We start from the raw sequence: 15030 nt of genomic DNA, 5'->3' as shown, positions 1-15030 counted from the left end.
AAGGTTGGTGGGTGGTGGTTTTGTCTGTCTGTGTGTGTGTGTTGTGTGAGTTCTGTGTGTGTGTGTATGTGTGATTTATGTGTGTGTGTGAGTTGTTGTGTTGTATGCGTGCGTGCGTGTTTTGTTTGTATGTATATTTAGGTGTGTATTTGCTAGTAGGATAGTTTGTTGTTTGTTTGTTTGTTCGTTCGTTCGTTTGTTTGTTTGTTAATTGTTGTCTGTTGTTTGTTAATTGTTGTTTGTTAGTTGTTGTTTGTCACAAGTTTGACAAATGATGAAATGGATTTTGCCCTGGCTGGTTATATTATTTTAAAGAAGTTATTAATTGAATTAATTGTTTAGTTGATGTGTGTGATTAATTAAATTCAATCTTTCTATTCATCGATGATGAATTGATAGATTAATTAAACTGATTGTTTAGCCGAGCTAATTGTTTTTTTTATGACATTTGATCACCAGATATAATTATTTCTATTTATTTGTATTTTATTTAACATGATTGTGATAATAATTATTTTATGCAATTATTTTGCTTGATTTGTTGAAGTGTTGAACTTTTCCACATTGGGAAAGAGATCAAATAAAATTGATAGCTGGATGATGATCATTGAACAAAACAAAAACTGTTAAAATAATGCGCCACATGAATTAAAACTTTTAAGTTGACATCAGAGAGTCTGGCAGTCACGTGCAAGTGCCATGGCGTTTCCGGGAGTTGTTCCCTTAAAACTTGCTGGTACGCTCTGCCGAATGCCAAGGTTGATCATCGTCATCATCATCATCATCACCATCATCACCATCATCACCATTATCACCATAACTATAACCATCATCATCATCGTTATATCGTCATCATCATCAGCATCATCACCATCATCATCATCACCATAACTATAACCATCATCATCATCGTTATATCGTCATCATCATCACCATCATCGTCATCATCATCATCATCATCGTCATCATCACCATCATCGTCATCACTATCATCCCAATCATCACCACCATCATCATCACCATCACCATCATCATCATCACCATCATCATCATCATCATCATCATCATCATCATCATTAGGCCATTGGTTTGAAGCTGCAGAAAAATATTTCTCCTCTGTCGAAGTCAACATGAAATTGGACAAGCGGATGAGAAAGAGGAGGTGATTAATTTTTACATAGGACTATCATACCTATAAAGACCAGGGTCGAGTTTGAAAAGGTCTCCCTCCAATGAAGGGTCTTCTCCATAAATTATAATATAATCTTAACATAATCTTACCTGAAAACAGCATTTGTCTGGATGAAATTTTTCTTTGGAAAAAAATCAGTAAAGCAAAAACGGAGATTGCAAGCATCTTTTTTTACTAGGAAATCATTGGCACGTTGGTAGCGTTGGATGGGTCTCTACAAATAGCTATTTATAGAGGCTTTCACAAATAATTTACAGTGTAGTAGTTAAGTGTGTATAAGTCGTTAAAACCTTTAAGAATTATTTAAGAAAAAATCAATTATAATCACGACAAAATGTATTAATTAAATGGTTAATGGTGATTTCTAGAGTTATTTACAACACGCATGTTAACACACACGTAACTACAATCCTCACACAATCCTCACACAATCCTCACACAATCCTCACACAATCCTCACACAATCCTCACACAATCCTCACACAATCCTCACACAATCCTCACACAATCCTCACACAATCCTCACACAATCCTCACACAATCTTCACACAATCCTCACACAATCCTCACACAATCCTCACACAATCCTCACACAATCTTCACACAATCTTCACACAATCCTCACACAATCCTCACACAATCCTCACACAATCCTCTCACAATCCTTACACAATCCTCACACAATCTTCACACAATCTTCACACAATCCTCACACAATCATCACACAATCCTCACACAATCCTCACACAATCCTCACACAATCCTTACACAATCCTCACACAATCCTCACACAATCCTCACACAATCCTCACACAATCCTCACACAATCTTCACACAATCCTTACACATTGCATTGTGGCGATGCATGCGGATTTGCTTGCTATCAAACCCGGTATCTACAACACCAAAACTGCTATAACTTCGACTATTTAGCCCAGCTCTCTTCTGAAAAGTACTGCACCATCATTAATCTAGCGTTTTATTTTTCTCATTTTTATTTAATCTAATTTTTTCTTTGTTATTTTTTTTTTATATACAAAAATAGAAACACAAACACAACTTTGAATAGGTTAGTCTCCGTCCTACCAACTCGGAAATACGTGGACGAAGACGAGCTCATCTTCTCGACAATATCTCCGGACTACTGCTCTCCGGATGTCAGCGTGGGATCCGTTGGGACCGAGGGAAGGTAGGGACGAATAATAATTATAATTATAACTCTAATAATAATATTTCCTATTATTTTAATCATTGATATTTTTAATTTAAGTTTAATATTTTACAGAGCTATCAATAACACACACACACACACGCATTTTGTGAGTGAGAGTTATTAGTGAAGGCACATTAGTAAAGGGGTGAAAATTCATTTCCCCATTTTTCCCTCAAAGAGTGTGTGATGTAGACAGTACCGGGACGAAAGGTTGCAGGTCAATGTGTTGTGGCAGGGGTTACACGGTCGAAGTTCAAGAGGTCAAATATAGGTTGGTTGATTGGTTGTATGGTTGGTTGATTGGTTGTGTGGTTGGTTGGTTAGTTGGTTGGTTGGTTGGATGAATAGGCTGGTTGTTTGGTTGGTTTGTTGGATAAATAGATGGCTGGCTAGATGAATAGTTAATTGATTAATTGATTAATTGGTTGAATGAACGGATTGCTTTTTAATTGGTCGGCTGGTGAATTGAAATACTGATATAATTAACGAAAGATTGATAACGAGATTGTTATTTGCTTTGTTATCATTAATCTATCTCTGTTTTAAATTGTTTTTATCATCATCGTCGTCGTCGTCACCACTACCATCACTATCATCATCATCATCATCATCATCTTTTTTATCATTATCATTATCACCATCTATTATCATTATCACTATCTATTTATTTCTTCTTTATAATCATCATCATCTTCTTTATAATCATCATCATCATCTTCTTCTTCTTCCTCATCATCATCGTCATCTTCCTCATCATAATCGTCATTTTCCTCATCATCGTCGTCATCTTCCTCATCATCATCGTCATCTTCCTCATCATCATCGTCATCTTCCTCATCATCGTCGTCATCTTCCTCATCATCATCGTCCTCATCATCATCGTCATCTTCCTCATCATCGTCGTCATCTTCCTCATCATCATCGTCATCACAAATGCAGGTGCGAGTGTAAATACCACTGGTGCTGTTATGTCAAATGTCGGACTTGCCTCAAATCCATCCAAGTCTACAGATGCAGATGATGATAACAATTATGGTGATGATGGTGGTGATGATGATGACGACGATGATGATGATGATGGTGATGATGATGACGACGACGATGATGGTGATGATAGTATAGATGATGTAACTGATGATGATTATGAAGAAGATATAATCACAGTGATGGTAATGTTGTGTAACAATGATGACAAATTCATTGCTAATTTAGCATGTTGTTGTTGATGATGATGACGAAGGTGGTTATTGTGATGATGATAAAGACGAAGATAGCTTTCGTTAATACTTTTAAAAATTGTATTATCAATATAATTATTATTTATTTGATTATTATTATTATTAAAATAAGTATTATTATTTTTATTTTACTATTTTAATCGGTAGTAAAACTATTATAGTACAAATACTACAACATCAAAACGATGCTGTCACATCTAATTCTTCGGCTTATTGCTACACTTGTTGTTTATATGATCAAATTTATACTGCAGTATTGTTGTGTTTTGGCTTCTATGTTGCAATCATTCTAGCTTCAATAAAGTCTTTTTTGTTTTGTCTCTGTTTTTTTCAACTAACTTTACAAACTAATAAGCCTTGAAATCTATTCAGAACATTGTGAATGATGAAGATTTGGCCGAAGATTGCAATTTTAAACTCTAGAGAACAGAGACCTAAAAAGGTTTAGTGTAAAAGTATCCACTAGGAACCAAAAATTTTTGAAAAAGTGAAAAGGATTATAAGATAGATAGATTAAGTTCATTAAAAGTGTCTTAAACGAAAATATATCTTAAAAATCGATTATATGGTGATGCTTATCGCCTAGGTAACAGCAGCGGTCAAATGATTGTAAAAGTTTCAAATGTACAGAAAATTTTATGATGCTCGTCATTAAGTTTTATTTAATAAATTAACTTGTAAGTTAGAACAATGAAGCCATGTTAAAACATAAAATCTACATTAAGATTAGTCTATTTAGTGCTAAGAAAGAGAGTTAAAATTTTTTTAGTTAATAATCTTGAAAATGTTTTAAAAATAATTTTAACCGGTAGTTTAAATTCTATTAAAATACTAAATACTACTAAAGTTTTTTCTGATCGTTTACAAGAAATCTTTTTATCAACTTTTTTCCATAGTTTCCGCGATTCAGTAGATTTTACATTTATCTGGAGAATTCATTGGGCTTGTCTTAGGGCAGTTAAATACGAACGCGAACTTTTCAAAGTTCTGCAAAGGCACAGTGACTCTGTTTTTCAAAGTTTTAAAAAATATCATATAAATAAATAAAAAATAAGAGAGAGAAAAACCTATTTTGACGTCATTGCAAATGAAACTTTAAACCAGTTTGGAAAAAATTGGCTTCTACCTTGCAATATTTGGGCTGTGATCATCTCTTTTCATGAGCTGAAATCCTTCATTTGACATCTTCTCGCACCAAAACTATCCAACGGAAAATTATAACATGATTATAAATATTGTATTTAAATTATTTTTATATCATAGCAAGATAGTATCATTGAGTGAAACCTTCATCATAGATATGAAATGAAAAGGATGATAGCATCATTAAATGAAAACATCACATTTATTAATTTGAAAAAATGATTATCATTAAATGATATCCTCGTCACTACCATTAAGCTATGAAAAAAATGATAGTATCATTGAATGAAGAAGATGATAGTATAATTGTAAGATATCTTAGTGTCTGTCAACCTGAGCGGAACTACCATTAGGCTATGATAAAATTATAGTATCATTGAATGATATCATCCTCATTAAGTAAAGAAAAGAATGATAGTGCCACCAAATGAAAAAGATGGTAGTATCATTGAATGATATCATCCTCATTAAGTAAAGAAAAGAATGATAGTGTCACCGAATGAAGAAGATGGTAGTATGATTGAATGATATCATCCTCATTATTATTAATTAAAAAAGGATGGAAGTATTACTGAATGAAGATGATAGTATCATTGAATGATATCATAGTGTCTGTCAACCTGGGCAAAACTGATGAAGAACAACTGATCCGAAGTGAATTGAAGTCCAGGTAACTTTTCCTTTGCTGAGTCCCCCTTCTTCATTGAGTTACGATAAGTCTGTTGGAGGTTAGTTCAACATTTTGTCATCAAAGAAATTAAAAATGATAATTTTTTTATGAAATTCTACCTGGTAAGCTATCTGTAGTCCAACGAAGTCGGCGATGTTTTCTCCAAGAGTTGATTCACCGTTCAACTGAAGACAAAAATTAGTTAACAGGTTAAAATATTTGTAAAAAATTTTTAGGAATCGACAGGTATTCAAGTACAGTTTTAATGCACTTCTTATACTATCAACTTCATCAGTTAATTCATTGAAGAATGCTCCAATTCATTTTTTATAAGTCGAACAGCTTTTGTTTCAATTCATCTTTTATAAGTCGAATAGCTTTATAACAGTAATTATTACAAGGAAATTTTAGAAAAATTAAAAATGAATGATTTACGTATTCGCCAATTTGCTTAATCCAGAAATTGTTGTACTTCCTGACCAAACAGTCGGTTTTCTCCTTGTAGAGGACATCACTGCTGTTACTCCACCAGTTCCTCATGTTTCCATACCCGTCGTACAACTTACCTGAAATGAAAAAAACACTGACGATTTGGTTGGCTATAATTCGCGGACAACATTTTAAAAAATGTTGATGTCTATATTAATCATTTTTTTATATAACAAAATAATTGTTGGATTTAAAGCTTAGTAGGTGGACTCATTCCAAAGTTTTCACAAAATAAGTTTCCAATAATACAATTCTTTCTCTTTTTTTAAATTTATATGAACAAAAGATGTTAAACAGGTTAGTGAAAGTTTAAAATAAGCAAGGCAAAAGTTCTCTGGTAGTTAAAAACCATTTGATCATTTGAAAATAATAACTGAAATAATAGTAACTACAATTATAACTAAAATCATAATTAAAATAATAATTAGTTAGGGGTTTCCACTCCACCCCTGCCAAGGACAGAACATTTGCCCCTCTAAGCTCTAAGTGTTTACATGGTGGAATATTTATTTTCAAACCTGAGATGTCGAATCCATGGCTTATTTCGTGGCCTATAAACATTCCGAAAGCGCCATAGTTCATTGGTCTGGTAGAACGAAGCGAAATAAAATCAATGGATCAGTAAAACATTTAAATGAAAAACTGTTCTGCTCCAAAAAAAGAAGTTTAGATACTTTGGATAGTTCTTGTTGAAGGCTGGTTGTTGCATTATGGCAACAGAGAACGCTGAAATAAATTAACAACCATTTTTTTCAACAGCTGTCTAAAAATTTTTCTTATAAATTTCAAAGCAATCAGATAATTATTAACCAAAAGTTATTAATTTAATATCATTGCAATTCTCTTTTCAATATTTTTCAAAGACATCAACAAGAAACACGCAGCAGTGCAGTGCGAATGAGCGTGAGACCACGCATCATTGACACATTGAAGTGTGCAGGCGGGGATCTCCTTGCAATCGAATTCGGTCATTGCAACAGTTGTGCCAGGCACTTTACCGTTACACCAACGCGCTGCCCTTATATATCATTACCACAAAATCATGCTGAATGTTATTTCCTAACTGCGCACCTATATCATTTGTCTGAGAACTGTATTGAGCGGCCACTTTGATTGGATCCAGAGACCACCTATTGAAAAACAATTTTCAAAATTTAAATAAAATGAATACATTTCTTAGAAATTTATTTACGAATGGCCAAAATGTTTCAAGTTGAAACGTGAACTATAAAAATTCTTGTAAAAACAATTTTTTCCCAAAAAATATTGCCAGAAATTCAAATTAAAATATATTGGCCAATGGGTAGCCAAACTAGAGATGCAAACTGCAAAACAAACTCATTCAGTTAAGTAAAATAAGTAACTCCATTTAAAAAAATCGTTGTTGAAACTTTTTATAGGATAGAAAGTTTTAGAAATGGATAATGGTTCATTGCACTCATCCTAGGTTCAGAAGAATTAACAACACACAAACATCAATAATAAGTGAATAAGTGCTAAACGAGGCATCACACACGAGGTATGCGATAGACGAGGATCCTTTTGTCGTATTCGAACTCGGTCACTGCATGCACTAGGAGACAGCACCAGGCAACCTTAACCAATAGGCTACCAGGGCGCTCCACTTGGAAAATTTACGGAGATGATTTTTGAAAGATGTGGAAAAAATTAGCACATAGGTGTAAACTAACACCGTACCATTCTGTTACAAGAATAACAAAATATCGGTAAAATCCTAAAAAATATTAAAAAATCTTACAAAGATTTGTCGTATGGTTTGAAAATCATATTCTTGACATGCTCGAAACTATATTTTAGTACGTTGAGCATGTTTTTGGTGTGCTGATTTTCATCGATCTGCATCTGATTTTCAGGTTTTTTTTGGATCAAATTCTTACAAGTGTCATTCGTAATCTCGGTTTTAAAAAATTTTGTCATATTCTCTTTATGTTTATTTTTTTGTTAAAAAATGAGTAATTTAGTTAAAAATCCAGGCGAACCAAAATACTTATGTTGGGCTTTGGTGGTGTCGTGTGGCTTATGTAAACCTTTATTTATTTCGTAATAAAGTGCGATGAAAACATTAAAATTTGAAATTGTACATGAAAAAACAATGAAGTAATAAACGGATTTGCTTTTTTCAATGTTTTATATATGAAATAAAAAAAATCTAGAAAAATTAGACTAACTTTTCCATAAGTAGAGTCCAGGAAAGTATTGTTGAAGAGATAGTCGGGATAGCCAACTTTACGGCTCATTAAATTCAACTAAAAATAGTATCAACAGTAAAAATGATACTATATCCCTTGATATATATGATACCATATGATATTATATCATGCCATGCCCTAACTTTCACGTACTTTTACAAGTGCTTCTTCCTTAGTTGAGTCATCCATCCATTTGTTGCTTCTGATCAGGTTTTTGAATTCATATACCATCCTATCGACCATGTCAATCACCTGTTTCGCCATTGGAAATTATTGCGTATAAAATGGAAAAAAAAGTTATTCGTTGATGTAACGTACTAAATCCATAATGTCTTGCTGGATATATTTTTCAACGTAAATTCTACTGAGAGGTTCTCCGAAATATTTGGCTGTCATCTGCTCGCACTGAGTGTCAATCGGCACCTCTTTTATAGCTCCCTGCGTTATTTTGAAACACACAACAGATGGTCATAATAAATGTTTGATAATAAAAAATATGTATTCATAAATTGTGGTAAAAATTGTCACAGGCAAATTTTAACAATGTTGAAAAATCAAAAAAACATGATTCGATTATACACGTTGGTAAAAAAATGCAGCTTTTGCGTTATTTCCTCAATCCCTTTTTTTCTTTACTTAAAACTGCTTTCTCTGTGGAGAAATTCACTTTACTAAAGCTCAAAAAGTTGCTTCTGCTGTCCCTAATGGAAATAAATTTCCAAGGTTTGTTTCGACTAAGGTTACGACTTTGTGCTACCGTTTGTTGTTATGCTAAATATTTTCGTTTTTCTAGCAAACGAAGAATGATAGTTCTGACAAACTGTTTCTAAATTTTTTATTTTATTTTTAAACGTCTACAATTGTCACTGCGATAGTTGAATGAGAGTTAATAAGGAAGGAAAAGAGTGAGTTGGTATGGTCGGAATGGGACACTAACAGTCATGACAGTTATGAAGGTGTTGTAGTGGGCTTTCAGCTGAGCAGGTAGGAAGAAGTTATTGAACATTCTCCGAACAACTGACCAGATTACAAAATTTGCTAAAGTCCTGGGTAACGAAATTGGAAATAAAATTAAACAAGGAAAAATTTTTTATAAAAACATTTTCAGAGATAAAAATAATTAGTTATACTAAAATTTTTCTAAATAGTTGTATATCAATCAATCAATCAATCAATCAATCAATCAATCAATCAATCAATCAATCAATCAATCAATCAATCAATCAATCAATCAATCAATCAATCAATCAATCAATCAATCAATCAATCAATCAATCAATCAATCAATCAATCAATCAATCAATCAATCAATCAATCAATCAATCAATCAATCAATCAATCAATCAATCAATCAATCAATCAATCAATCAATCAATCAATCAATCAATCAATCAATCAATCAATCAATCAATCAATCAATCAATCAATCAATCAATCAATCAATCAATCAATCAATCAATCAATCAATCAATCAATCAATCAATCAATCAATCAATCAATCAATCAATAATCAATCAATCAATCAATCAATCAGTCAGTCAGTCAGCCAATCAGTCAGTCAGTCAATCAATCAGTCAGTCAGTCAATCAATCAATCAATTAGTATAAAAAACGCTATTTCCGCGATGTTTAACAGCGCTCCTTAATGAATTTTGCAAACAGATGGGTCTTGAGATCCGCTCTGAACTTCGTAAGTGATGGAAAAGTAGTCAAAGAAGGAGGTTAAGAGTTCCAAAGAAAAAGACCAGAAAAAGCAAATGTCAGTTCAGCAAAAGAATGTTTAACACGAGTTAAGAAAAAGTTGGAACAAGGAAACGATCGTTTATAGTAAAAATAAAACAATTGAAATGTAACAAAATATAAGTTAAAAAACAATGCATGCAATTTTAACTCGGGATTCATGTGATTAACTAATTCTTTATATAAAAAACTCAGACGATCACCTTTTCGGTGTAGTCTGAACAATATTAGCCATTTCAATCAGATATTCTTTTTCAGTGGTCACAATTGGCGTATCGTCAACAAAATAGTTGGGAATTATGTTGTTCAGGTACAACTTCCAGTTAAACTGCAAATGAACATATATTTTTTTATTGTTGTTAACAGAGATTGTTTCATCACAAACTTCAATTTATGGATACATTTTTAAAAGTTCCGTAAAACAATAACCTTTGTGCTGTCAAGATTTTTGTAAAGAATTTTGTTATAGGCTTCTTTTTTTGACGTTTCGTCCGTATTCTTAAAAAACTGTTGAGAAGTGGCATTTGTCAAATTTATGTGTCTAAATTCTTACAGGTTAAAATAAAAAAACTTTTCGACCTGAACGAGTTTCTTCTCGAGATTGAGGACTGCCGACATATCTTGCTGCACAGTTTGTGGGTTGTCACTGATGGCCTGCATTACACCGACCATGTAGTTGAAGTACGCATCTATGTATTTTGTGTTCGAGTCAGAATATTGCGCTTTCGTCAGTAGGAAATTAACCTGACCCAACTGAATGAGGGGTTATGTTTGGTTAAGCGAATAATAGAATGTTTCTTCATTTTTGAAGAGTTGAAATTGTTTTAGAAAAGCATTTTAAAAAAAAGATTCTGGTTTGTGAGCAAAATTAAATATGATATCTAGTGTTTTAAAGTTTTGTTCCTCATAAGAACGTTACCAAACTAAGTTTTTTATCTTAAGAAAAATGCTGGAAGTGTTTCGAAGAAAAGCTTGAAAGACTACGATATACAGATGAACAAACATATCGTCAATCTATGTTGTTGGAAAAACTAGAATTTTCAAAATTGTAAACCCTTCGACAAAAATGAACTAACGCTAAAGAGTATGATATCAGAATTTTCTCTATCGGGTACCAGAATACCCTTGAGAATCGTGTCATAAATAAGAGTTTTTTGGATTCTTGAAACTACATCTTCCAACATCCATCTACTTTCGTCAAACTTTTCAGCGTTCAGAGCCGGACATCCGCCGAAACTGTCGATGATGTCTTTGAATGGTTTGATACCCTCGCTCGCGATTTGATCTGCGGGAGTTTTGTTGACATTTTAACCAAAGTTTTTAGGTTAGTTTTAGTAGCCTTTTGAAGCCATTAGAATTAAGACAATGCTATTATTATGTCAAAGATTGTTTGAATGTTTCAATATTTAAAATTAAATTTTTGTTAATTGAAATTATTTTTAAAAGTTTTAGAAAAATAAATAAAAATAATGTAAAACGTCCACTTTGATTAAGACAGGATTTATAAAACTTCTTTGCGTTCAACACGCTGGTTATGTCACTTGGGTTCGTTGTGCTCAAAAGTGCTGCAAACAGATAAAATAATAATTAATTAATTAATTAATTAATTAATAATAACTTTCATATTGCTAATACTACAACTACTGCTACTCTGCTACTACTGCTACTGCTACTACAATTACTACTACTACTACTACTACTACTACTACTACTACTACTACTACTACTACTCTTACTAATTTTACTATCAAAATGCATGATGTGACAGGCGGGGAAGATTACTTCGCATTCAAACCAACCACTGCAACAGCCATGCCAAGAAACTCCACCATTACACCACCGTACTGCCAGGCATCTCATAAATGACCTTTGAGTCTATTTTCAGTCAGGTCATTCATCTCATTGAATCGATCGACTTTGTAGCTGTCTTCAGGTATGGTAGCGTTTTTAATCCAGGAGCCACAGGCGTAGGCATAGAAGTCTTGACAGGGGTCGACGGATTCATCCAGGCTGGTTTTCACTTTCATAGCTTAAATATTTAATAGCTTTAATTTTAATATTTTTTGGCAAAATTTTTTTGAGAATTATTCTATTCAAAATAAAAATGTTTTGTTGAATATTTAATCAAAAAAGGGAAAAAGGATCGTCCTTTCCTAAATGAACGAATCAGGTGCGGATTTAGATAACTTATTATTCGTCAAAACATGATACTATATATATCAAAAACGTCAGAATTTCTATCACCAAATTATATATTTTTATGTTCAGGAGATTGCCTACTACGCGACTCTGTTAAAAGGACACCAGCTTAGTTCATTATTATAGGAGCGCCGCATCCAAAAAATAATTGAATTATGGTTCATAGTTTAAAATGATAACTGTTTGTGTCTGAAATCAGAAAAGTTTAAATATTCCCGTTTTACAAAACAAAAATTTTTTACAAACGAAAACGTAATAGCTTTAAATAAAAAAAAATCTTTTATTTTAATTTCATGACATGAAAATCTTGAATTGACCAGTAAAACTTGAGATTATTGCCATGAAAAAATTAACACAAAACGAATATTCTTTTGTAGTTTGTAAAAATAATGATTAAAATTTTTGTTGAAAAAATTACAAACCAATCAAGCTGCATTCATCGCTGTTACAACCCGGATTTTGTCCTGGAAAATTGTGAAAATTAAAAACTTTTGAACTAAATTTGTTTGAACAACATACCAAAAAATCTTTTTTTTAAATAAAATGTTATTTAAAAAATTGAATGACGGTTTGAAGTTTGAAATTTTAGGTGTTGGCGTGGCATACCTGAAGCAATATTTTTCTTCCCAATAATTCCGAACAAAATCGCAGCAACCAGCAACATGTGGTTAGACATTCTAGGCATTTTTTTCGTGACTAAAAACTACAAAATTAAACAAAACAATTAGAAAATTTCATTTTAGAAATTTCAAAATGGTTAAAAACAAATTTGGCATTTCGTCATGAAAAAATTGAGATTAGCTAGCCTGCAATGTTGAAAGTTACAAATTTTTATTTAGAATTTCTATAAGTGTATGTTTTATGTGTTCTGTAAATCAATATACTGATTATAAATTTCAGTTTTTCGTTATTTATTCTATTATAAAACTGACTGTCGCAATAAAATCTCCAGATATAGACAGCGACAACATCACGTTTCGCGTCGAGAATACCCGACACATACATATCGCGGGTTATATATCATTCGCATTCGCAACTGGTTGCTGCAACAACTAGACCAGGTTCCGTAACCGCTAGACCATCTCGCAGCACAACAAAGGTACATTATTTTAAAATCAATCAGCCAACAGACATGCTGATTAAACTTAATTCTACTTTATAAGATTTTTACTTTTTTGTCATTATCTCTTTTGCTGGTTATAACAGTTATAATTTCAAGTTTTATATCTTTTAAAATAAATCATACTTCTCTTACATAACAGTTATAATTTCAAGTTTTATATCCTTTAGAATAAATCATACATTTCCGAATTTTTCAGGCATATAAATGTTTAAAAACATTTTCTAAATAATTAAAATAATAAATTGTTACCTGTGTTTTACTGTCTAGCAGCAAATCAAGCCACAAACTGCTGCTCAAATGCGGACAAACTCATAACAAGCATGCCAGTGGTACCAGCATTCATCCTGCTATAAAACAGTAGGTTAGGTAAGCTATCAATTAATTGTTATTTCTGTGTGAATCTGCGGCATTGTTAGCTAAGAAATGCAAATAAATCGACCTACCCAAAATTTGTATTCACTTGTTTCCTAGGATAGATTAGAATTTATGTACGAACTATTTTATTTCGTGTACGAAAGATCTATAGTTTAATTCAAAATTTATGTTCATGTATGACATATCGCTGCCGGCCCAACTTGAAGTAGCAATGTCTTACTTATCTACATAACACGCTCCATTGCGTTTCTAACCAATTTTTTTTCACACCGACAATATTCACAAACTTTTTCAACAGTTGAATGTTCAACCTGTTCATCCGTTCTAAATTATGGTAAAAGAGAAAAATTTAAAATTTGTGAGCAATTTCAGCAAAACCACCAAAGTTGTCCCTCAAACGTTAATTTTTTTGGTTATAAATTATATCTTATATATATATTTATGTATGTATATATGCAGTAATTTATGAAATATATAGTTTTCTAATTAATTCTCTAGATTTTAGATTTTAGATTCAATCATCTTCAGCACTTGTTGCAGTTTATAGAGAATTTGTATAGCACGGTATGGGAGACCGAGGCTTGTTGGCCAAAATAAGGCTGGTGGCAAATTTTTTTCCTTTTAACGTGGATTCTTTTGTCAATTTTTCTCTTAAAGTAGAGTTTTTCCGTGTAAAAACTGATGTTTTACTGAGTTTCATTAAAAATACTGCTGACCATTCTGATAGATCCTGCTTAAAAAACAAACGCACTTTTAAACTTTGGACTAATATGAATACGATTCAACTTGCCCCTAACCTAATAACTTGATATAATACGCCTCAACAATAGTGATCATAGTATTTCAAATGTAGCCTCATTAACATGTCACCAAGGCCTGAAATGAAGTACGTGCCGTTTTACTGGATTCAAACACTACAGAAATATGTATCGTAAAGTTATTCACTCTTTTGCAATTGCATTTTAAAAGAACAATAACGTCAACGACTGAAAATTACTCAAAAATGGCAAAACCACATAAGCGACATTTACTTGACGATTTGCAGACATAAACATGACAGATTAATTAACTTGGCTGGCTCTTTACGCATTAATAATTATAAAACGCCTAACGGTATATTCGTTTTAAATAAGTGAACTTACCCAACTGGTTCAACTTACCCGTGGTTCATGAAGCCCCGGTCTTGATGCAAACGGATGAATGGAGGTGGAAAACTAACCATGGTGACAACTTTGTCAATAATGATTGGACTACATGTGTAAAGAACATTAATGTATCAGATAATCCAAGAATACATGAACCTACAACGTTTCGCCTCTTTAATCCATATGATTAAGCTTAACTGAGCTGATTATAAATATTTACTGCTAACTACATTAAACTTTGTTGAAAAATTTACAGACATTCTAAAGTAAAGTGTTTTATTTTCTCAATCTATT

The 15030-nt window shown here is 32.4% G+C and overlaps 3 protein-coding genes across 3 annotated transcripts; 2 read left to right on the top strand and 1 right to left on the bottom strand.

Moving 5' to 3' along the window:
- Positions 1-1625: 1625 nt before the first annotated feature.
- HELRODRAFT_85188 (hypothetical protein) lies at positions 1626-2111 on the top strand (the record flags this gene model as incomplete). Its single annotated transcript, XM_009025846.1, has 1 exon — positions 1626-2111. A coding segment is annotated over one exon (486 nt), but the record flags the coding sequence as incomplete, so codon positions are not given.
- A 190-nt stretch (positions 2112-2301) lies between these two features.
- Positions 2302-3426, top strand: HELRODRAFT_85162 (hypothetical protein; the record flags this gene model as incomplete). The annotated part of the gene is made up of 3 exons (XM_009025841.1): positions 2302-2381; positions 2584-2688; positions 3345-3426. Coding segments are annotated over 3 exons (267 nt in total), but the record flags the coding sequence as incomplete, so codon positions are not given.
- Positions 3427-4549: 1123 nt separating this feature from the next.
- On the bottom strand, positions 4550-11921 carry HELRODRAFT_177705 (hypothetical protein; the record flags this gene model as incomplete). The annotated part of the gene is made up of 18 exons (XM_009025868.1): positions 4550-4649; positions 4770-4843; positions 5407-5505; positions 5576-5641; positions 5892-6022; positions 6464-6531; positions 6956-7075; positions 7705-7808; positions 8135-8212; positions 8309-8407; positions 8474-8593; positions 9093-9201; positions 10098-10222; positions 10324-10401; positions 10474-10647; positions 10971-11179; positions 11379-11459; positions 11762-11921. The coding sequence occupies 18 exons, from the start codon at positions 11919-11921 to the stop codon at positions 4550-4552; spliced, it is 1995 nt and encodes a 664-aa protein (XP_009024116.1).
- Positions 11922-15030: the final 3109 nt, after the last annotated feature.

Source organism: Helobdella robusta, assembly GCF_000326865.2.
Source record: "Helobdella robusta unplaced genomic scaffold HELROscaffold_44, whole genome shotgun sequence".
Classification (NCBI taxonomy): Eukaryota; Metazoa; Annelida; class Clitellata; order Rhynchobdellida; family Glossiphoniidae; genus Helobdella; species Helobdella robusta.
Note: the sequence above shows the minus strand (reverse complement) of the source record. Positions and strands in the feature narration are given on the sequence as shown.